General features: G+C 36.6%; 1 protein-coding gene and 1 pseudogene across 1 annotated transcript; both read left to right on the forward strand.

Annotated features, from left to right (window-relative positions):
* Nucleotides 1-752: 752 nt before the first annotated feature.
* LOC100580974 lies at nucleotides 753-5,035 on the forward strand (annotated as a pseudogene).
* Nucleotides 5,036-24,026: 18,991 nt separating this feature from the next.
* LOC100581299 (olfactory receptor 52N2-like) lies at nucleotides 24,027-24,977 on the forward strand. Its single transcript, XM_003254526.2, has one exon. It carries the CDS (start codon nucleotides 24,027-24,029, stop codon nucleotides 24,975-24,977), a length of 951 nt encoding a protein of 316 aa, XP_003254574.2.
* Nucleotides 24,978-26,125: the final 1,148 nt, after the last annotated feature.

Raw genomic sequence — 26,125 nt, forward strand, 5'->3', positions numbered from 1 at the left:
GTGCTAGAAGAAAGACGTACCACTACATCATATTACTGTTTACTGTTTTCACCTCTCCATAGACTGCATTCGTTCTACAAACCCAAGGTATTACATTGTGGTCACGATGTTCTTAGATTCCTTTCCAGACATCTGTCTACTTTGAGGAGAATTTCAATCCCAACCTTTGATGTTTCCTTAAACTTGATCAAGATGTACTAACGGGGATTATAATAGAAAAGAATGCTGTATTTCTACTGAGGTAAAGGGGAACAGCGATGGAGAGACAGTGCATTTAACAGTGTTAACCTTTCAAATAAAGACATAACTCAGCCGTATTGCAGAATATATATTTTAATGAGCCCCTAGCATAAAAGATTCTGAAATTGTTTACTCAATATTTTTGAGAAAGCTTTAAAATACCCACATGGCAAATGAATAGATATATAAAATGTTATGAAAGTGGAATGGAACTGCCCTAGGGAGTCAGGAAAAATTCCACGTTTGTGATTCAATAGATGCTAGACACTTCACATGTCCCATCAATAATAAAATTTGAGAATTTTTTCCCTCAGGCATAGACATATTCTAAATATAGATCTATTTTCAACAAAGGTAAATTCACCTCCTTTTCAGAGACCTATGGGACATCTATCTGTAAAGCCCCAAAGAATTTTTTTACCTTGGCTTGGAAAATCCCCAGAGAAGATATTACGTTTGTTATATAGGGTTCCTCATCAACATTGTGCAATTGTTTCTGAGTAATATCAGTCATGAATGGGAATTTAAACACATCTGGCACCAGGGTGAGTTTGGATGAAAATGGTTCAGATAAAAAGAAAACAAATATATAAAATGCACAAAATTGCTACTATATAGGAGGGATTTAAGTGAGAGAGCAGTTGAATAAGGAAGTTCTGAATTACTTTACTCTTTAGAATTTTGAAACCAAGGAATTTGCAAATTGCCTTGAGGAGGGAGAAGAGGGAGAAAATTAAACGTAGTTTAGGTGCTGAAGGAAGGGGATTCCATGAGGCTGATGTGACAAGGACCAAAGAGATACGGGCAAGCATATTTCTATACAATAATAGAAAAACTTCTCTGCCCTCCATAGATGGAGGAGTACTCCTTAGGAAGCAGTAACATCTTTACCATTGAAAATGAATTAGTGTAAGAGTTAGGATGGAGGGTGGGAGGACGGAGAAGATCAGAAAAAATAACAAATGGGTACTAGACTTATTACCTGAGTGATGAAATAATCTCCACAACAAACCCCCATGACAAAAATTTACCTATGGAACAAACCTGCACTTGTATCCCTGAACTTAAAAGTTTAAAAAAAAAAACACTTGAAAGAAATTCTAGTGATCATGTAGCCCAAGTTCTTGACAACATTAATGACATACGCCATTTTCCCACTGCTTGATACATCAGAGGGCGGTGATCCCATTAGCTTATTAGAAAATTTTATCTCTGTGAATGGGCAACATTACTTGAAGCCAAATTTATTTCTGTAACATTTTTCTATTTATAATATGTTTATTTTGGGGGTATGCAAAATAACACAAAAGACAATTTGCATGCATCTACTACATATTCTCTTCCCAATTCTAAATATCTCCAATTTCATTAATTTTTGTAGGTAAGATTAAGGACATCTTGAAATCATGTCTTCCTAATACATTTTTATTTTTCAAAGTTTATTGTGACACTAATTTGTTCAGGTATTTATGTATAAGCAGGAGGACCATCCAAAAAGGAGATTTCAGAATTTATTCATCCATCTATTCATTATAGAGCTTGGGATGAATATAGCAGGCATTGATACTGCAAGTAGAAATATCTTTAATTGTACATGCTTGTTAAGCTTAAGAAAACTTCAGTAGATATGGATGGATTGAGAGATTGAGAATTAGAATAGTGGGAGATGCCTTCAGATATTTAAAAGAGTCCTAATTGTGTAAGATTTTGTAAACAAATGTAAGGATGTTGGTGTTTGCTCTGAGTGAGATGGAAGTATACAGGAGGTTTTAAGGGATGGCTAGACATAAATTGATTTTCACTTATTTTGTAGAGCAATATAATGATAATAATACTAACAATAATTGTGATAGTATTATGTATTTTTCTTATTATGTTCCAGGTTGTGCTGAAAAATTACACGGTTTACTTTACTTAACATTAAAAGTATTTTACCATAAAGCAAAATGCTTTAAAAATAATCAGTTCCGGCCAGGCGCGGTGGCTCACGCCTGTAATCCCAGCACTTTGGGAGGCCGAGGCGGGCGGATCACAAGGTCAGGAGATCGCGACCATCCTGGCTAACACGGTGAAACCCCGTCTCTACTAAAAAATACAAAAAATTAGCTGGGCATGGTGGCGGGCGCCTGTAGTCGAGGCCGAGGCAGGAGAATGGCGTAAACCCGGGAGGCGGAGCTTGCAGTGAGTCAAGATCGTGCCACTGGGCGACAGAGCGAGACCCCGTCTCAAAAAAAAAAAAAAATCAGTTCTATTTTTTATTGCTTTCTAGAAGGATTTTCTTTTATCTTTTCTATATATTGAGATTATTTATACAGCAACACTTGAAAAGATTTCCACTGATTAATGGTTAAAAAAACTCTATAGAAAACTCTAGGTTAAATCCCATCACAGTGATAGAGATAGAGACAGACAGACAGAAAGACAGACAGACAGACAGACAGACACACACACACACACACACACACACACACAGAGAAAGAGAGAGAAAGAGAGAGAAGCAATCACAATTAAAACTTTGAGGAAGGCTATTAGGTAGGGGAGATTAAAATATAACAGAAGATAATATAAAATAATTTGTTAAATTGCAATGATATGGAAAAAGGAATAATTCAATTTGGTAATCTAAAGCAACCAATAACTGGGGAAATATTTTTAAAAATATAAGAAAGAAAGAAAAAGAAAGAAAGGAAAGAAAGAAAAGAAAGAGAAGAAAGAAGGAAGGAAAGAAAGAAAAGATAAGACTGTGGAGTTTTACAACTTTAATCAGAAAAGCTTTCAAGGTTAGACTCATGTTTCAGACCATAGAAGAAAGATGGAAAACTAACCATTCTCAAAAAATGGACTAAAAAATTAGTAAAGATTTTATCCTACCCAATATAATTATCTGTAGTTATTTGGGGGCTAAAAATGATACATCAAAAGAACATATAAAATTATGATCATATATAATACATGTACTGTATATTAATAGTATATGTAAGCATGCTTATATAAAAGGATGATATATATCATGGATATAGCTTATGTACCATGCTCATATATATCATGCTTATATTATATATATGTCATGCATATATCATGCTTATCAACACAGAAATTTGAGGAGAGTTAACAAAAAGCATGAAAATTACGTAGAGCTTAATAATGTTGTTAGCTAAATGCAAACATTACAAAAATATTTCATGCTTACCATCAAGAAACCTGAAATAATACAAAAAGAGATGAATACAAAATACACATGGCCATGATTTGTAAATTGTACCTTATTATGTACCTTTTTGGCCCTTCACATCTCTCCTCAATTATTCTGACTTGGAAAATCCAGACTTGCCAGGTTTACACTTGTATATAGATCAAGCTGAATCATAATAGAAGTGCATAACTGGTAGGTGCTGACATAATTTGATTAACTTTAACCCAGTGGACACATCTGAAAGTATTTCTTGAAAGAAGGGAAAGTATGTAGTGAGTTAAGAAAATCAATGTTATTTAAATAGAGTTCATAATTTGGAAATTGGTTGAGGTTGCAAAATCAAGCATTATTGAATGGCCCAGGAATATAAGTAGGTACGTATACACAGAGTTTCCAGTAGAAAACCAAGTCAGGCCAGGGCTTCAGCACCGTGTTTACAACATGTTTTTATTCTGTTGGTTCAGTTACAGTCATAGGACCGTTCAATAGAATCAAAAAACATAGTCTGGGTACAAAATGATTATTTTTCCCTAAATTTATTATTTAGATTGTGAAAAATGCTTTTTTATATTTTTTTCCTCTGGATGAAAATAATCTCACTACTCTCTCCTTATACAGGACAAATTTACCGGCACAAAACTAGCATGTTTCCAACAGCTCCAGCCTGACACCAAGATACTTCATTCTCAATGGGATTCCTGGGCTGGAGGCTGCACACATCTGGATCTCCCTGCCTTTCTGCTTCATGTATATCATTGCTGTTGTGGGGAACTATGGACTTATATACCTCATTAGCCATGAGGAGGCCCTGCACTGACCCATGTACTACTTCCTAGCCTTGCTGTCTCTTACAGATATTACTGGATGCACCTCATTTTTTCCTAATATGTTATGTATTTTTTGGTTTGGCCTCAAGAAAATTGACTTTAACGCCTGCCTTGTGCAGATGTTTTTCATCCACATGCTGACAGGCATAGAGTCTGGGGTGCTCATGCTTATGGCTCTAGACCGCTATGTGGCCATTTACTACCCTCTACACTATTCCACCATCTTTACCAACACTGTAATTACCAAAGTTGGGCTTGTCACCTTCATTCGAAGTGTGTTGCTTATGATTCCATTTGCTTTCCTGATCAAGTGTCTTCCCTATTGCAGGGGCAACCTCATCTACCACACCTATTGTGACCATATGTCTGTGGCCAAATTATCCTGTGGTAACGTCCAGATTAATGCCATCTATGGTCTCATAGCTGCCATATTGATTGGGGGGTTTGACATGTCTGTATCTCCATGCCTTACACCATGATTATCCGTGCTGTAGTGAATTTGTCATCTGCAGATGCTCTCCACAAAGCCCTCAGTACCTGTACATCACATATATGTGCTATTTTAATCACCTATGTCCCAGCCTTTTTCAATTTCTTCACTCACCGCTTTGGGGGACACACTATACCTCATCATGTTCACATTTTTATAGCCAACCTCTACCTGATGCTGCCTCCCAGCTTAAATCCAATTGTCTATAGAGTGAAGACCAAGCAGATCTGTGAAGGAGCGATCAAATTGTTTTTTAGAGAGAAAGGTATTTTAAGCATGACATAAATCTATGATATGGAAGTCTGAATTGAGCATAAAGATTAAGAAAGTTATAGAGGAAGAGAATAAATGTAAGATCCAAAAACTATGAGCTCAGGAAAAAATGTGAATATTCTGCCATAAATTTTATTAAATAATCACAAAATGTTTAATTCAAGACCTCAAAAGACATAAAACAGACAAGACATAATTATACATTTTACAAAACTTAACTTTAGTTAGACCTGTCAAATGGACTGAATTTCAAGTGTCCTGTTATCCTTTCTATTCTATATTTATGTGAAACTTGTATAACTTTAGAGAAAAACATCTTTGCCTGCTCATTTATCTCTGACATCCTGCTGCCTGGGTAAGTATTTGGATTTATATGAATGTTCCAGTGCATACAAAAATGAAGCTGCAATAAATGTGGTTACTGGAGTGGTCACAACTGGGGAAATACTCTTTGCAGTTAATGACAAGAATAATTTTGAAAGATACAATGGATACTACTTGACAGCTGTTTCAGGACAGGAGAGATGTAGAGGAAAGAAGACTTAAAGAAATCTATATACTTTGCCAATCAAAGATGTCTGGGCTTGACTGATTGATATGAGTTTCATGCAGATGAAGAAGCAGTAGAGTGGTCAAGGACAATGGAGAAAGTCATACAGTTGGTCCTCCATATATGTGGGTTCTGCACCCTGGAATTCAACCAGCTGCAGATCAAAAATACTTGGAAAAAAATAACACAACCATAAAAATGATAGAAACAGAAATAATACAATATAACAACTGTTTACATAGAATTCACATTGCATTAGGTATCCTAAGTAATCTAAGAGATGATTTAAAATACACAAGAGGATGCGTGTAGGTTATATAAAAACACCACACCATTTTACATAAAGGACTTGATCATCCACAGATTTTATTATGGGAGGTGTCCTGTAACCACTCCCTCATGAATACTGTGGGAACAGTATACCTTATTTAGATTTCCGGAAATAGCAGAGATAAAGTGCATGGTAGTATTAGAATGATAAATGTGGTATTTAGTAATAGCAAGATTGAATTAAACATGAGAAAAATAATAAGAACAAAATCCAAGAGAAAACTGAAGTAATAAATAGACTGTGATCACAAAATAAGTATAAGTGGATAAGCAGGTCAAGATTTATATTGATGAAAATTATATTCTTATTTGCTAATATAAATGATATATTTTAATATCATGTTATATGTAGTCAAATAGCAAAATAGTAAAATAGATTAATCACACCATGTATTTTTGCAATAAGATTTTCATACCTGGGAGTAAAACCTGAGTTTTTTTTTTTTAAAAGCTAAAATTATAAAGTGCCTCTATGTAATGTAAATCATAAGCTTATTAATAGTAAAGTTGTTATATCTTAGAATTAGGTTTTTTCATTTGGTAGTTTGTTTATCAGGTAACTTCATTTAAGCCATTCAAAACACTATCAAACAGATCAATAAATTACTTTTCCTAAACTGTCGTTTTAAAACATATACATCGTTTAATATTATAATAATGTTTCATATTTATTATTTCACCAAACTTTTACTTCAAAACTATGAGATAGGTATAATTGTCTGCATTACATAAATGAAGAATATGAGGTACACAAGCAGAAAGACTGGATGAATCATAGAATATTACAGTTAAAATTTGAAAACAATAATGTTAATAGACCTAAGCTAGGGGTGGGGAAAGAAACAACAGCAAGAGCAACAAAGTAAAACAAGAACCTATCCTTAAAATCAGGATAAGTAAAATGCAATAAATAAGATTTCAGGCAATGAGTAACAATCGCAAATTAATTTTGTTATCTTCATCATTACAAATTCAAAAGTAGGTTTCATGAAAAAAAAAAGACGGAAAACTAAGACTCAAAATCGGATTACAGCCAGCAGGCCAATATCTTTGAGAAATTTCATAAAGAAGTTGGATGGCCATAGAACAAAATTCTACTCAGTATTCATGGGAGAAGAGACAGAGAGATAGATAGAGGTAGAGATAGAGATGTAGACAGAGATAAAGAGAGATAGAGATAGAGATGATAGAGATAGAGAGAGATGGGAGAGAGAGACAGACAGACAGAGAGGGAAGAGGGAAGGAAATAAAAGGGAAGCAGAGGGAAACCAAGAGGACTGGGAAAGATAGTGGAAAACATTTTATTTCAAGCTGCATCTTGTGCCCTAGAGACCAAGTGTTGGGTAGCAGAGATCAGCAAGCTTTCTGAAACAGACCCAATATTCCTACAACAACTTCACACAGTTAGATTAGATCTAGAACCAAGGTATCAAAGAACTCACATTGAGATTTCAATTGGTTACACCATGTTTCCTTTTCAAACTATAAGAGATATATCGATATTCCCAAAGGAAAGGAAGAAAAAGAAAATGACAAAGTGATACAAAGTATAGGGAAGATTATCTTGTTTCTACAGAATCTCCAGAACCACTTAGTCCATCATTTCAGATGGGCCACATGTAACGACACAGGTGGGAGGACACAAAATACAGCAAATATTCCACAGGAACTGCTTCCTCTCACAAGTCTCTACTAATAGCTGTGTTTTGTGTTTTACTGAACTGGCAAAATTAAGCCAAAAATATAACTAATATCTTATCTCACTCTTTCCCTGAGTTCTGTCTCTTATAAATTAATGACAAATGTACTTTCCCTTAAATTAAAAAAAAACGTAGATATAGCTTGTTGTTGGATATAAAAATGCTGTAGGAATAAATGCTCAGTGCCACAAAGTGAAACCCGCACTCAGGCAAAAGTTATCTTAGCAAGGCAGTTTACTTCTGCAGAACGGTGCCACTTGCATCAGTCAAGATCACAAGAGCACAGGGAACGAAGGAGAGCAGCAAGCTTTTCTCTCTAATGGTAGTTTCTACTTCTGTGTCACTCCCCCATGGGCTGGGGTCAGACCGCACAATCTGAGCTAATCTGATTTGTTACTTGCAGATGTCTTTCTAAATATGGAAGGGAAGAGGGACTTGAGGTACAGTGGTGAGGCCTGTGAGATGTGCAGTTTCAGGGGAACAATGGGTGCAGGTAACTAAGGGAACAGATGTGAGTTATTGGTTAGAGCTGATGGGAAGCAGGTAGGCTCTTTTACAGTAACTAGGGACACGGAGGAACAGGAAAGTTGAGTTTGAGAACAAAAGACAAGGAAGTTAGCAGGCTAAATCTTTGAAGAGAAACTCAGAGAAATTCATCGTATCTTACAATTCCACCCTTTTAATTTTCTTATGATTCTTCCTCTTCAAACGTTTTTAACATGTCTTGGCTTTGCCATTTGATTTGATCTTCTAAAAGGAAAAGCTTACTTGAATAAGGTGGAGGAGAACTAAGGGAGGCTTTAGTAAGTGCTGTTTGTACAGTCGTTTGTATTAGCCTATGGATGCGTGGTATGACACAACACCTAACAAGAAAGAGTACACTTATTACAATTGCAAGAGAAATAAGAATTAAGGCTATGATTCTTTTCCGTTTACTGAACTACTTTCTTAGCCATCCTGAAATAGGGTCATTGACTCTAGAATTTTTAGCTAGTTTATTGGATAAAGTGGTAAGTCTTTGTAAGGCCTTTTTTATGCTCCTATCGGGGGCAGTGTTGTTTGGGATGAAGGTACAACATTGGGTTTTAATCGTTAACACAAATGTCACCTTTTTGGCTAATAACATGTCTAGAGCTATTCTGTTTTCTTAAGCTCTTTGGCTAGTAGGCTTTAATTGGTCAGCTATTCCTTTGATAGCATCCTTGGTGTAATTAATAAACTGCTGCTGATTATAATGGATGTAATTTATCTAAGCTACATTTTTATTAATAGTTACTTGTGGAAATATGGATTCAAATCCTGCAGCTATTTGGTCTCAGGCTTTGAACCTGTCAGGCACTCCTCGTGGGACACTAATGGCATCTATGTAAACTTGAGAGTCAAAAGACTTATAAGGGGCTTCTCTTATTTCTCAGTGTTGTGGTTTTTCATTTCCTGGTTGATGAAATTCTAGAGTGAAAGGGATAGCCAACTGGACAAATGCACAAGTGCCGCTCCCGTTACTTGGCAGAGTGTCCAGTAAGGGTGTACTGCAACACTACCATACATCCGCTCAAGGATGACTAAGAGAAGACTGATGGGTAAGCTCTTGGAAGGGCCTAAGCTTGCTGCAACGTGTTAAGCTTCCAAGGAATGCCAAGTTCTCCCCCTGTTGTGAGAGACATGAGGTGAAATTGACTTCGGGAGGTGGAAGCTGAATGGCCCTCGGGGGCTGACCTGCAGGGTGTTGGACTTCAGGATGTAGCAGAGAGAGAGCTTGGCATGATTTGTTGCCTTAGGCTGTGGAATCTTGGAAAACAGCTACTATACAGCCCATGCCTGGTCGACTGAAGGACTATCCCAGTGGAAAGGAGACAATCTGGGCCTCTGGTCTGCTGTGCACACAAGAATAACAATTGCTTTTGTTCAAAGTGTGGACAGAATATTGAATCCATCCCAACTAGGCATTTATATCTTGATATCTTGTTTCAATTGCTAGAGTTTGTCTTAGATCCTTCACTTCTATAATATTTACTTTGGCATTGTTGGGCAGGGTAGAAAGTTTAGAAGGAGAAGGATGGTCAATAAAGCGTATTTTAAAGAGGCCTACAGGGTTGTATCCATTGGCCTCTGCTCCTAAGCCGTAAAAGTGTTCTAAAGGAAGCGTATGGTTGGTAGAGGTCGGGGTGTCAGTAGAGATAGTCACTGGGTTACAATGGTAAAGTTGGCAATTAGAGGGGGTTGTTCCTTTGGTAAGGAGGAGGTAAGATTTTAGGTTGGTACAGCCTTCTGGGGAGGTCCTGCCATGTTCACTGGTAGTCACGATGACATCTGCTCATTGAGAACGTATCTCCTAATTTGAGGTGCCTTGGTACCCCAACCATGAGCAAGGCGCAAGGTCAGTGGTTTCTCTGAAGGGGCAGAGGTATTTTTCTAAAGGAGAGACATTGTTCGTCCCATTGTTCGTTCTCTTCACAAGGCATAACAAGGCAAGCATCAAAGGTAATGATTTAAGGTGAGTCTGACTTAGTTACATTGATAACAAGGTCAGCAATAGCATGAGGAAAGAAGAAAGGGTAATAGAATAGATAAAAGAGAGTTAAACTTTCCTTAACTTTAGTCTGAGGGGTTTTTTCCCTTGAATAATGGTCCATGACTTTGGGGATGGTGGTGCTTTCTTGACTCGGGTATGATGGGTCCATCTTTTCTTGCTGTTTGGACTGCAGTTTCAGTGGTTAGAAGCACTAGGCCAGCTCCTCAGGCTGGTTTCAATGTACTGGGAACTTTAGGGGTGGCACCTGTACTGGAAAATTTTGAGTTCTGAGGGAAGAGAAAGTGGAAGATAAACCAAGTATGTAGGAATGTTGGCAGTAGATTGTTTTGGGAGGTAGTTTGGACTTACTAGGGTAATAGGAAGGTAGAAGACATTTCATCTATGGCAACCAAGTCTCTAGACTTCTTTGGCTAAGGGTATAAATTCCTAAACACATATAAACTTTGACTGTGTTATACATCGCTTGGGGTCTTTAATGGGTAGTATTTTTCTGAGTTCCCTTTAGTGCCTAAAGGGGAAACAGCAGACTGTTCGGCTTATCTGATTTGCTAGGTTATTTTAAAACACAGGCTTTTCTGGTGCTTGGGGACATGGACAATAGATACTTGAATGATTAACTCCTCATGAACAAGGCTTTGACTTTTACTATTAATCCAGTCTGAAATTTGCTAAATGTACTAGCCACTGTAAAGGCGTATTTAGAATTAGTGTAGATGGTTCTTTCCTGGTCCCGCAGGTAATTTAAAGCTTGACTAAGTGCAGACAGCTTATAAATTTCTCTAGGAACTTATTAATTACTGAACACCTGTTGCGTTCTTTTTCCCTTAATCATTCCTGAAGAGGGTTTCTTCTAAGTTTGGCTGGACGTTTGTAATCAGTTAAATTTAAACACGTGTGCTTTCTTTTTAGCTTTGGATATCTCATTAAGAAACTTGCTAGATTAAGCGAATTATCAGTCGTTAATGTTAAACTATCATTTTAAACCCATGCTTATACACATGCAATACTTTTCTGGTGGTACATTTTAATATAAGTGACTTTAAAGAATCAAAGTTCTTTTCTGGTGGATATTTTCACTTTTAACACTGGCCTGACCCATAATAAATGCTAGCGGATATATCAGCTGAAAGATTATCTACTACTTGCTCAGGAAATTCAGCCGCGGGGATGCCTAGCTGCTTGGAGCCGCATCTGAAGCCCATATTACTTGAGCCTGGCAAAAATAAGGCATATGTCCCATAGCGTAGTCTGCTTGGGGCATAGGCTGCGGCAGATCATGGGCTTTTCCTGCTGTGGGGGTGCACTAGAGGCTGGACGACAACACGTTGAGGCAGATCCTTGATGTTGCTAGCCTGGCAAAAGCCACCTGGCGAATTAGGAGCTTGGAGTCCTTTCAGAGAGGGGAACTTATGCTGGGCCTGAGGGGAAGGGTTGGGGGTATTAGGTGGGGGACTAGGGGCATTAGGTAGAGGATGGTCCAGGGAATCGTATGTGCTGTTTTCTTTGCTAGGATCCTCTGAGCACCCTTCTTCACTGTCTCCACAGTAGGGGCAGGTGCATAAGGGAAAGGGAGGACAGATCTTTGCCTCCAAAAAAGAGCATAGTCCAGTTCTTCTTGAGAAACTGGGCTTTTATTATTTACATGTTAAACTAAAAGTTTACATAGTATATCCTCAGTTGACCCAAACTTTGGCCAGAAGATTGAGGGATTGAGGTTAGGTCTTTGAGTTCAAATAGAAAAGCAATATTTTATCATTTGTTGCTTTTTCTTATGTTTAGTTCTTTCATTATCTTCCCAACATTTTAGCATGAGACCTATGGGGCTATCAGGTGGTATATCTTTGTTAGTATTCATATCTTTTTTCATGAGACTTAGGGGACTATCAGGTGGTATATATCTTTGTTACTATTCTTACCATTTTTGCTTGTAATATTTCCCATATTGGGTCTTGGCTAGGTGCAATCTCTCATATTAGGAATTTCTTGCCTAGCGGGGGATTGCTGTGGCTCAACCCCATCATATTAGGGATTTCTTGCCTATTTGGCGGGGGATTCCTTGTGGCTCAACCCCTTATGTTAGGGGACCTCTTGCCTATCCTTCACTGGAATCTTTACTGAGGCTCAATTCGCCTATCCTTTAGCCCCACCTGCTGGAGGCTCTTTGCATCCCTTCGCTTTGTCCACTCTGGCAGCTTCCCTCGTGGGAATATTTAAGGTTCCTCTTAGCCTTGATGGCGGGTCAGCATAAACCCCTGATGGGACCCCCATATGAGGTGACCACGGAACCACAGATTGGACTCATTAATTCCGCGCAGCAGTAGTGCTTGCTACCATTCAGGCACTTTCAACCTCCAGAATGCCCCGATCCACGGCCCCCAACCACCAAGGAGGAAGTACTTTGTCGCCCCTGTGACGTTTCCTACCTTGGTCTGTGCACAGAGTTTACCTGGTCACCGCGGTATTGCAAGCCTCTCCTCCTCGCGTTGCTGAGAGTCCGGGTTTATTCATCACAATGGGTAGGTCTCGATCTCCCCTCCCCGAGACTAACGCAACGGGGCATTGGAATGCGTCTACCCTGGGTAGGATGACCGAAGACCCCTTTCTGAAGGAGAATGGGGATCCCAGATGAGCCCCCAGAGTTGCTGGGTGTACAAATGCTCTAGGAATAAATGCTCAGTGCCGCAAAGTGAAACCAACACTTAGGCAAAATTTCTCTTAGCAAGGCAATTTACTTCTATAGAAGGGTGCCATTCGCATCAATCAAGATCACAGGGAAGGAAGGAGAGCAAGGAGCTTTTATCTCTGACAGTAGTTTCTACTTCTGTGTCACTCCCCCATGGGCTGTGTCACTCCCCTATGGGCTGAGCTGACCAGATTGGCTACTTGCAAATATCTTTCTAAATATGGAAGGGAAGGGGGACATGGGATACAGTGGTGAGGCATGTGAGATGTGCAGTTTCCGGGCAACGAGTCCAGGTAACTAAGGGAACAGATGTGAGTTATTGATTAGCGCTGATGGGAAGCGGATAGGCTATTTTACAGTAACTAAGGGAAAGGAAAGTTGAGTTTGAGAACAAAAGACCAGGAAGTTAGCAGGCTAAATCTTTGAAGAGAAACTCAGAGAAAATTATTGTATCTTACATTGTCTTTCAAAAAAAAAAAAAAAAAACAGTAAAGCTATTTTCAAAGCAGTTCTATAAAAAAGCTGAAAAATGAATACCATTGCCCAAGGATAGTTTAACTATTTCTGTGGGCTAATTAAAGACAAGAAATTTAAATGTGTCCCAGAGATTCTGGCACATTGTGTCTTTGGTCTCACTGATTTCAAAGAACATCTTTATTTCTGCCTTCCTTTTGTTATTTACCCAGTAGTCATTCAAGAGAGGCTATCACAATCTGAATTTAGTACAAGAAGATATTGTATTACGAGAAAGAACAAATAGCAGTAAGTTTAAGGAAAGGAAGAGAGATTTGGGAAAAGGGTATAATTCATTATTCTACACTTATTACTTCAAGTATAAGGACTTCATTTAGAATACCATTCTTCTTGTCGTAACTCATTCCTCTGAGTGGGAGAAGCATCAGATATCAGTGAGCTGTGGGTGAGTCATATGCTGAGCCTTGACGTTTCACAGAAGTCAATCTCCCTGTCTGAATAGGCCATGCATTCTGGTCTGTGCACATTAGCAAAGTCAGTGGCCAACCTTTCCGAAAGAGACTTATAGGTGTCTGTGCTAGGGACTGGATGAGCAAGCTAGTCTAAATCAGAGGCAAGATAGAACAAGGCATTTTGCCTGAAAAATCTAAAGCCTCATTTTCCCAGACGTATATCATAAAATTGTTGACATTCTCTGTCAACTCCTTGCCTCCTGTGTGTCTCAGCTCTGAACTGAGGAGGAAAGTACAAGGTCGTATTAACAGGCCCTCAAAAATCCCAAAACATTTTAAAATGGAATTATGATGGAAAGATAAATAAATAAGGTAGGGGAAAAGTCAAATGAAGCAAAAACGCAAAGGAATGTGTTATAAGTATAATGAGATGTAATGTCACAAATTACAAATATCAGAAAAGACTTTCAGGAGGAACAAATGCTCAAGGTGGTACAGAAGATAAGCTGGTGTTAACATTGTGGAAGGGGGATGGGAGGCAAAAACTGTTTAAGGAAGAGGAAATGGCCGGCATGGAGGTTTTGAGGAATGAATGTGCCACACATGAAGGGACTGAAAACAAGATTAAGTGGGCTCAAATTAGGGGCCAGTTCTATCTGAGTTTATAGTACACAGTCTTTTTTCTTTAACCTAACGTGTTACCTTTTTGTTGTTTTGTTATTGTTGTTTTGCTTCATACTAAACCTAGAGCCCCATGCCTATGATGTCAGGTTATTTCATAGAGTCATTTTTGGGTTTATGGTAAGAACAAGAGAGACAATGAAAAGGTTTAAGAAGATGAATGATAAAAGCTTTCCACTTGGAGATAACAATTTTTTTATTGTAATACAGAAAGTTGAGAAAATAATTTTTGAGAAAACTATTGGCAAAAGTGGCTAAACACATAAAATATATTAAATATTTATAAAATATGATATATAAATATAATTTAAACTTTGGCCACCTGTCTTATTCTTCTGATATGTAAGATTTAATATAAAAATGGAATTCAAAAGCTAAGAGAGTGTATTACCACCAGACCTGCCTTACAAGAAGTGCTAAAGCTGAAAAAACAGGATGCTGATTAGTGACATGAAAACACGTGAAAGAATAAAAGTCACTGGCAAAAGTAAGTACATAGTGAAACTCTGAATACTCTAATACTGTAATGGTGGTATGTAAATCACCTATATCATTAATATGATGTTAAAAGACAAAATTAATTTAAAAAATAGACAGCTACAATAGTTTGTTAAGGGATATACAATATAAAAAGAAGTAAATGTGACATCAGAAACATAAAATATCAGGGAGAGTTGAGTAGAAGTATGGAACTTCTTTATGCAATTGAAGTTGTTATCAGCCTAAAATAGCCTTTTATAAATATAGAATGTTTTATGTAAGACTTGAGGTAACCACAAAGCAAAAACCTATAGTAGATACACAAAATATAAAAAGTAAAGAACGAAAGCACACTATTAGAGAAAATTATCTATCACAAAAGAAGACAGCAAGAGAAGAAGAAGAGAAGAAAGAATGTAAAAAACAACAAGAAAACAACAACTTACTGTAGTAAGTCCTTACTTATTAATAATTACCTTGAAAGAAAAATGATTAAATTCTTCAATCAGAAGACATAGATTTGCTGAATGAATTAAAACTAGAAGACCCAACTATTTGCTGCCTGTGAGAGCATCACTTCACCTCTAAAGACACACACACAGGTTGAAAGCAAAGGAATGGAAAAAGATATTTTGGGCAAATATAAGGCAAAAGAGTTCGGAAGTAGCTATATGTATATTGGCTAAAATAGCATTTAAATCAAAAACTGTAAAGGCAGGAACAGAAAATCAAACACTGCATGTTCTCACTCATAAGTGGGAATTGAACAATGAGAACACATGGACATAGAGAGGGAAACAATACACACCAAGGCCTGTTGGCGGTTGGGGGCTGAGGGGAGGGAACTTGAAGGATGGGTCAATAGGTGCAGCAAACCACCATGGCACATGTATACCTATGTGACAAACCTGCACATTCTGCACATGTATCCTGCTTTTTTCTTTGAGAAGAAATGAGGAGGGCCGGGCAAGGTGGCTCACGCCTGTGATCCCAGCACTTTGGGAGGCCGAGGCAGGCGGATCACGAGGTCAGGATATCTAGACCATCCTGGCTAACACGGTGAAACCCTGTATCTACTAAAAAATACAAAAAATTAGCCGGGTGTGGTGGCGGGCACCTGTAGTCCCAGCTACTTGGGAGGCTGAGGCAGGAGAATGGCGTGAACCCAGGAGGCAGAGCTTGCAGTGAGCCGAGATCCTGCCACTGTACTCCAGCCTGGGTGACAGAGTGAGACTCCATCTCAAAAAAAAAGGAAATGAGGAAAAACAAAAATTTAAAATAGTATAAAGGTAATTATATATTGATACAGAGGCCAATTAATCAAGCACATTAACCATTGTAAATATATGTCTGTAATATCACAGCACCTAAATATATAAAGAAAATATTCATAGAGCTGAAGGGAGAGATAGACTGCAATAAAATAATAGTAGGGGATGTCAACACCCCATTTTCAACAATGAAAAGGTCACCCATATAGATAATCAATAAGGAAACACTGGAATTGAACTATACTTCAGACCAAATCAGTTATATTTTAGGCTGGAAAAGAAGTCTTAAAAAATTTAAATTTTAAATAAAAATTTAAAGACTGAAATCATATCAAATATATTTTTCTATCACAATTATATAAGACTAGAAACTAATAATAAAAGGAAGTTTGAAAAATTTACAAATACACGAAAATTACACTCCTGAAAAACCAATGGATCAAAAAATAAATAAAACGGGAAGCTAAATAATATCTTGATACTAATGGAGATGTAAGCACAACAAAGCAAATCTTATGAGATACTATGAAAGCAGTTCTACAAGTAAGTTCATAGCAAGAAACACCTACACCAAAAAATAATAAAGATCTCAAATAAATAATCTAATGTTACATTTCAAGGAACTTGGAAAAGAAGAAAAAGCTTAACCCATGTAATTAGAAGGCAGGTAATGATAAAGATCAGATCAGAAATAAATGAAATAGAAACTATAAAAAACAAGTAAAAAGATTCAAATGAAATAAAATTAGAAATGAAAAAAGAGGCATTACCACTGAATCCAAAGAAATCCAAAGGGTCATAAGAGACTACTACAAACAATTATATGCCAACAAATTGGATAACTTACAAGAAATGGATAAATTCCTTGGCACTTACAACTTACAGAAAGTCAATAATGAAACAGTGGACCGGAACTACACTTACAACTTACTAATACTAAATCATAAAGAAATAGAATATCTAAACAGACCAAAGATAAGTAAAACAATTGAATCAGTAATAAAAAATCTCCCATCAAAAAAAATAAAAAAATCCAGGACATGGAGGCTTCACTGCTGAATTCTACCAAACATTTAAAGGGGAATTAATACCAGTTATTTTCAAATTCTTCCAAAAAGTGAAAGAGAAGGGAATACTTCCAAACTCATTTTACTAAGCCAGCATTACATTGACATCCACCAGACAAGGACACCAAAAAAGAAAACAATAGGCCAATATCCTGTTAAACAGATGCAAAAATCCTCAACAAATTCTAGTGAACCGAATCAACAGCACAGTAAAAGGATCATTCACCATGATCACTTGGGCTTTATCACTGGAATACAAGGATGTTTCAACACACACAAATCAATAAATGCAACACACCTCATTAACAGAATGAATGACAAAAATATATGATCATTTCAATAAATGCAGAAAAAGCATTTCACACAATTCAACCTCCTTTCATGATGAAAACTTTTATCAAGTTAGATATTAAAGAAGTGTACCTCAACACAAAGGCCATATATCAGAAGCCCAGAGCTAACATCATACTCAGTGGTGAAAAGTTGAAAGCTTTTCCTCTGAGATCAGACAAGACATGGGGATCCTCTTTCACTACTTCTATTCAACATAGTACTGAAAGTCCTAGCCAGAGCAATTAGGCAAGGACAAGAAATAAAAGGCCTCTCAATTGGAAAAGAAGAAGTAAAATTGTCTTTGTTCACCGTTGAAATGATCTACTACGTAGAAAACCCTAAAGATTCCACAAAACTTGTTAAAACTAATAAATGAGCAAGGTAACAAGATACGAAGTCAGAATGCAAAAATCAGTTGCCTTTTTCTACATTAACAACAAACAATCTGAAAAGAAATTTAGAAAAACAACTCAATTCACAATAGCACATAAAATAATAAAATACATAAGAAAATACAAAATAAATAATAAAATTATATTTTATTTTTAATTCCATTGTAAATTAAATTGTTTTCCTAATTTCCATTCAGATTGTTTGTTATTAATGCAAAAGTAAGAAACTTATATAATTAAAACTGTAAAATATTGCAGAAAGAAATTAAAGAAGACATTGATAAATGGAAATACATGCCATGTTCAAGGGGTGGATGACAGTATTGTTAGGATGTCAGTACAACCCAAAGTAATCTACAGATTTAGTAAAATCCCTATCAAAATCCCAATAATTAATTTTGCAGAAATAGAAAAATCCATTCTACAATTCATATGAAATCTCAAGGGACCCTACATAGCCAAAGCAATCTTGAACAAAGAAAAAAGCTGGAAGACTCACATTTCTGATTTCAAAACTTACGACAAAGCGACAGTAAACCAAAACAGTGTGGCACTAGCACAAAGTCCGAACTGCAGACCAATGAAGTAGAATAGAGATCCCAGAGATGAACCCTCACATGTGTGGCAAAGTGACGTTTGACAAGAGTGTCAATATCATTCAATGTTGAAAGGACATTCTTTACAATAAATAGTGCTGAGAAAACTGGATATCTACATGTACAGGAAGGAAGTTGGACTGTTACACAACAGCATGTCCAAATATTAACTCAAAATGGATCAAAGACCTAAAAATAAAACCTAAAATTATGAAACTCTTGGAAGAAAACAAAGAGAAAAAATTTTATGACATTGGATTTGGTAATGATTTCTTGGAAATGATGCTAAAGGCACAGGCACAGGAAACAAAAGAAAACAAAACAGACAAATTAGACTTTATGAAATTTGTTTTTAAATTGTGCATCAAAAGATTCTATAAACAAAGTAAAAAGGCAACCCACAGACTAGAAGAAAATATTTGTAAATTATATATCTGATAGGTATTAATATCCAAAATATATATAGAGCTCTTAAACCTCAACAACAACAACAAACAGCTTAATAAGAAATGGGCAAAGGATTACAATAGACATTTCTCCAAAGAAGATATACAAATGGATAATAAACACATAAAAAGATACTGGACATCAGTAATCATTAGGGAACTGCAAATTAAAACTACAATAAAATACCACCTTACACCAATTAGGATGGCTACTATAAAAATAAACAGAAAATAATAAGTATCAGTGAGAATGTAGAGAAATTGGACCCTTGTGCACTTTTGGCAAAAATGTAAAATGCTACAGCTGCTGTGGAAAACAGTATGGTAGTTCCTCAAAAAATTAAAACTAGAAATAGCATATGATTCAGCAATCTCACTATTCCATGAGATCCCCAAGAGAATTGAAATCAGTATGTTGAAGAAGTGTCTGCAGTCACACGTTCATTGCAACATTATTCACAATAATGAAGATATAAGAACAATCTAATTGCCCATCAATGGATGAATGAATAATGGATAAGCAAAACGTAGTATGTATGTGTATGTGTGTATATACATATGTATATATACATGTGTGTATATACATGTGTATATATACATTATATATGTGTATATATATGTATGTGTGTATATACCTGTACATATGATGGAATATTACTCAGACTTAAAAAGGAAGAATATTCTGACATCTGCTACCACAAAGATGAAACTTAGGACATTATGCTAAATAAAATATGCCTGTCACAAAAAGACAAATATCATATGATTCCATTTATATAAGGTACCTAGAAAGGTCAAAATCATTAGACAGCAGAAAGAATGGTGGTTGCCAGAGGCTGGTGGGAGGGCAAATGGGGAGTTATTGTTTAATGGGTGTAGAGTTTCAGTTTGACAAGATGAAAAGAGTTCTGGAGATGGATAGTGGTGATGGCTGCAAAACATGATGAATGTATTTAACGCCACTGAACTGTATATACCTGAACATGATTAAGATGGCAAACTTTGTTATGTATATTTTACTACATTACAAAAAGAATGAATCGGCCATGTCAATAACTAAAGCAAACATAATACAAATATTTATGATCAAAGTGGTAAATTATAGGGCACCGTATGAACTTCTTTTTAAAGAACTGCATAGGAGGTCTTGATGCAGTTGAGTGTAAACAGTGTGGAGGCCATGTATGGTCTCCAATTTAGGAAGCCTGATCTAAATCTTTTTTTTTTTTTTTTTTTTTGAGAGACATGGTCTCACTCTGTCACCCAGGCTGGAGTGCAGTAGAGCTATCTCAGCTCACTGCAACCTCTGCCTCCCAGGCTCAAGCCACCCTCCCATCTCAGCCTCCCGAGTAGCTGTGACTACAGGCTTGCACTACCACGCCCAGCTAATCTTTGTATTTTTAGTGGAGACGGGTTTCACCATATTGTCCAGGCAGGTCTCAAACTCCTGGGCTCCCCAAAGTACTGGGATTACAGGTGTGAGCCACCGCGCCTGACCTCCTGATCTAAATCTAACCAATGTTTCATACCAATTCTCATTTTTCTACATTTTTAGATCTAAAAGGGAAGAGTTTACACTGAAACTCATATATGTATTTTTGTAATAGTTGCATTAATTTAAATTTTGACAAAATGATTTTGTGTGTATTCTATTGTTTTTAAACACAACTAAATTTTTCATTTAAATGAAAGTTTTCTTTCCAAGGAGTCTCAGGAATCTTTATACACCTGTATGTAATATTGCTAATGCTGAAAACTAAACAAAACAACAAAAGTAATACATTAATTTTTTAAATACTTAATAAAAGAAATTTCTGGAAATACATACATCAGACTTTAGGTTTTAATAGCATTTACTTCAGAAGTGGGTTAAGGTGAAATGTGAGTTTATGGGAATGGTATGACTATTTTCTACTTCATATCATTTCATACAAAAGAATTTAAGTATAGAAAAATTGTGTTTTGTGGGGCTTTTTAGTAAAAAGGAAGAAAGGTCAAAATATACAATTGCTTTCCACTATAATATAAAATTTAAAACCAATACAACCTTGAAAAAAATGTTTGCAAATACAACGGACAATGGGTTAATTCTCATTTTGAAAGTGCTTATCATGCAATGAATAAACACTAACACCTCCAATGAAGATGGACAAGGAGGTGGATGACTAATAAATACACAAAAACAGTTGACCAAGAACACTTGAAAAAAGTGACATAAATACTACTAGTGAAGTTAATTTTAATTCAATTTAAAATACAAGTGAGACAGTATTTGCACTAGTGAAGCTTGGGAAAGAAGGTATATAATAGTATTCATGGGGGGATGGTTCAGTCACTTTGCATGGAAACGAACATCACCACAAATTTTATTGAAATGATTTTTTCTAACATTTATCAACACAATCAAAATTGTGCATGCCTTTTGAGACCATAAACTTCAATACCATTTCTATCTATCTGTAGAGAAGAAAAATCAGAAATGCATACAGAGTGGATTAAGATATTCATTGAGGAATTATATTTGATAGAAAAATTTGGAAACAAATATTCAAGAGTAATAAAACACATGATTAAATTTGGTACAGCTATTGGATGGAAAGACGGTCTAGCTATTAAACTTTTTAATTCAAAGCATATACAATGTCATGATGAAATATGCACAAAATGATACTAGTTGGAGATAGAAACAATGTACACAACTCCATATCATCTGCAATTTACTTTTCTGAAATCTCTGAATATTATACATAATAATTATAAAATGACTGAATTAAGTACAGAAAACTTTTTAGAGTGCTTATTCCTTTGTTTTAGAATTACAAGTGATTTTCAACTCTTTATTATACTTTTCTATAGTTTCCAAATTTTCTATATTAAAGACATACTTCTCTTGTTGTAAGAGGAAAAAAAAGTTTTAAAAAATTATGTTTTTCGTGACCAGACTTGGTGACCATATTTCCCACTTGGGAAAAGGCATTAAACTTTCTCTACTCAAAAGCTGCTAAATATACATCTATTACCAGCAGGCCCAAAGTTCACTCTCTTTTAAACAGAACCCATGGAGACACCTAATTGTGGAGACTAAATCAGCCTGGGACATCTTGCTGGAAATTCCCCAGGGAAACAAAAAATTTTATGTAAGAAGATGTCATCCTAGATTTCAGACAACTCCTAAAGATTCTCAGCCATGCATAGAGATTTGATTGTGCCTAGCACTGAGGTGAGATTGGTCAATTTTCATAAATCCCTATTTTAGGAAAGTGTAAAGATATTTTTGGCAAAGAATGCAACAGCCTGATACATTGAAACAGTTTTAAAAAAGTAATAGCAGTAAGGGGCAATGTATTTTACTTTCCCTTTCACTTCTTAAGAGGTAATGGTTCTTTTTCTTTCTGGGTGGCTTCCACTGGACTTAATCTTATTTTCTTTTCATCCCATTCATTTCGATGTGGTGTACACATAAAAGATAGTAGACACTAGAAATTTTAATCTTTAAGTTTGTCTTGTCTAAGAACATAAAATGATGGTTTCTTGAAACAGTGACATTCTGGAGAGGTACTGTGAGAACTTCCTTATAAGAAGGGATTATTTATATGAGATCCAGTCAGGTAGTATTCAGAGATCACGAGCCTCTGAAACATGCGGTTGCTTTATATTTCCCTCCATCATTGGAAATTTCCATGTACTCTAGCCAGTGGACATGACAACTGCAGTGATTTCTAGAATGTTTCAGTCACAGAACTCTAAGCTTGTGGATTCACGACCATGTAATCCATGCCATCACACTGCAAATATATATCTATTTCTGCTAGATGGTGAGGAATGTTTGGCATTGGCTTCGCTCCATGGGGTCTACTACAGAATTTAAGGATTAGGGTTTTATTCCGAGTAAAAAAAAATTTAATCATTAGGACCCTTCAACTTTCTTCAAACACCCCTGAAGCTATAAATTCCTTCAAATACTATTCAATTCTTTCTACTGCTCCATCAAGAAATAGCAATCCAAAGATGTGGTGCTATTTTTTAATTGACTTCCTTTCAGTTATAACAAAAATAATACTAAATTAAAGCAGTACAAACAGTCAATAATCCCAGAACTTCAAGGGCTTTTTGAGTGTAAATTTAGTATTGAGAATGGATAGGGAACCTGTGAAAAGATAGAGAAGCCAAATTTTATACCTAATTGAATTTAGATCTTTAGTAAAATCACTGCTAAACTTACGTAAAACTTGTTAATGATTTAGAATTGTAAATATCTTTCTGTTTCTTGTCAAGAACTTCCTTTCAAATTCCATGGTATAGAAAAACATGATTTTGACATCAGATAGAGTTTGAGTATCAGACATACCAAATTCTTAACTCATATATTCACTCATTCACATATATTTTATTATCTACTAGGTATTATCTTGAGTAAGTTATGTGGAACATTATTGACATCTTATATAGAGAATATAATCATTTTTTGTTATCATCAAGGCAGGGGAAAAGTGCTAATATTTGAGATATTGTTAAAAATGGAAAGTTAAGCTACTGATAAGAACGGGTCAGATTAGGGTGATGCTGTAATTACACACATGTGATTTCAGTGGCAAGACTCATGTACAATTAGCATGGGAAGATTCTGAGAGCACAGAATAGAAATGGACCTATTGAAGGAGGAAGACAGTTACAGCCTAGCTCACAATTTGTTATTAGAATGTAGTAGAATATAAGAGTTGTGCTGGGGAGAGGTGTGGTAAGTGAGCATAGTTAATCAAAGTTTGCAATGGCACATTGAGTAGTGGTAAGACTGTACTGCTTGGTGATTTTGGACAATGTAGTTCAAAGTCTTTCTTGCTATAGTTGGAAGAAAGAATTTCTGGTTATCAATGTAAGGTGAATGTACATGGCACTTGAGGTTCACTTTGTCCAAACCAGTAGCTCTTATCTCGTCTCTAACTCTACCTCTCCCTCTCCTAGGCAGAAAGCAATGGCTGCTAAAGAGTATAAAATGCTCTCCTCTGTCAGCCATCATGTCTGGGGACAACAGCTCCAGCCTGACCCCAGGATTCTTTATCTTGAATGGCGTTCCTGGGCTGGAAGCCACACACATCTGGATCTCCCTGCCATTCTGCTTTATGTACACCATTGCTGTTGTGGGGAACTGTGGGCTCATCTACCTCATCAGCCATGAGGAGGCCCTGCACCGGCCCATGTACTACTTCCTGGCCCTGCTCTCCTTCACTGATGTCACCTTGTGCACCACCACGGTACCTAATATGCTGTGCATATTCTGGTTCAACCTCAAGGAGATTGACTTTAATGCCTGCCTGGCCCAGATGTTTTTTGTCCATATGCTGACAGGGATGGAGTCTGGGGTGCTCATGCTCATGGCCCTGGACCGCTATGTGGCCATCTGCTATCCCTTACGCTATGCCACCATCCTTACCAACCCTGTCATCGCCAAGGCTGTTCTTGCCACCCTCTTGAGGAATGTGATGCTCATCATCCCATTCACTCTCCTCACCAAGCGCCTGCCCTATTGCCGGGGGAACTTCATCCCCCACACCTACTGTGACCACATGTCTGTGGCCAAGGTATCCTGTGGCAATTTCAAGGTCAATGCTGTCTATGGCCTTTTTGCAGCCCTTCTGATTGGGGGCTTTGACATGGTTTGCATCGCTGTGTCTTATGCCATGATCTTGCAGGCAGTGGTGAGTTTGTCATCAGCAGACGCTCGTCATAAGGCCTTTAGCACCTGTACCTCCCACATATGTGCTATTATTATCACATATGTTCCAGCCTTATTCACCATTTTTACTCATCGTTTTGGGGGAAAAAACATTCCCCACCACATCCACATCATTATTGCCAATCTCTATCTGATGTTTCCACCCACTCTGAATCCTGTTGTTTATGGAGTGAAGACCAAGCAGATCCGGGAAGGGGTAATCAAGTTAATTTTAAGGAGAAAGGTATCCTAGGTATAAAATAGATTCATTCATATTCAAAAATAAGGAAAACTAAAGAAAATTTTATAAAATAACTTGAATATAAAACTAAAACAAATTGTTTTCATTACAGAAAGCAATATTAATTGACTATTGGCTATAATATCAACTGAGTTCTTTTTTCTGCAGAAGTCATTAATGATAGAAATTAATGATCTAAATAAGAAACAAGCCTCCTAAATTTGAGTTTTCTTTTATAAATATAATTTCACATCATTATAATTTTGAGGCTGTTTGAAACAATTACATTACATAGATTTCTAATGTGTCTTTCATGTTGCACAAGTCTGAGATTTTCATGTTGCACAAATCATTTGTGCAACATGAAAAGACAGAAAGCCACCAAAAAATGCCTTAGAGTTTATAGAAAAAGGCCTTTGAAATTTGTTTTAGTGATTTTATTTACTCTCACTATTCTTTGCACTGTATAATTTTGCACAGCTTTTCTCAGTTAAGAAAATTATCTCATATCTATGTAAGTTGCATTAACTCTCTATTATGAAGGAGAATAATATTTATATATTTGTGTCAACATGATCAAATCAAAGACAGGGAGATAAGTAAGGAAGGAATAGAGCTGTGGAAACTTAGAAGAAACAATCCCTCAAGGGTAATTCTGAGACATTGTTGAAGGAGACACAGAACGCCTTAGAAATTATTGCAAGGTGATAGTAGAAAATGGAGGAGATTTGCCAGCGAAACCTGTAAACATTTGGATTTAGCTGACTTCACAGAATTTACCAGTTGCTACCCTACTCTGGACATACACATACAAGGGAGGTATGTGTTCAGAAAAAGAGAATGATAAGAAGAATTCAGTGTCATAGACTACCAGAGAAAGAGGATCAAGAGGTGATAGAGATGATGGATGTAAAAAAGAGAGAATAAGGTGTAGCAAAAGTGAAGTGATGGGGAGAAGGGAGTACAGTTCACCATGTGAAGTTGTCAGCTGTTGCAAGCCTGTTATTAGGAATAAGTTTTCTGTTTCTTGGTTTAGCATCATCAGTGCTATATGTACTACCATATGCCAATATTCTAGCCTTCAGCTGAAGTCCTCACATTGCATCTTTCTTACTTTTATGCTCCAGTCAAGAACCAACTGCATGCGGAAGGCCTCAATT

This window comes from Nomascus leucogenys, chromosome 15 (genome assembly GCF_006542625.1).
Source record: "Nomascus leucogenys isolate Asia chromosome 15, Asia_NLE_v1, whole genome shotgun sequence".
Taxonomy (NCBI): domain Eukaryota; kingdom Metazoa; phylum Chordata; class Mammalia; order Primates; family Hylobatidae; genus Nomascus; species Nomascus leucogenys.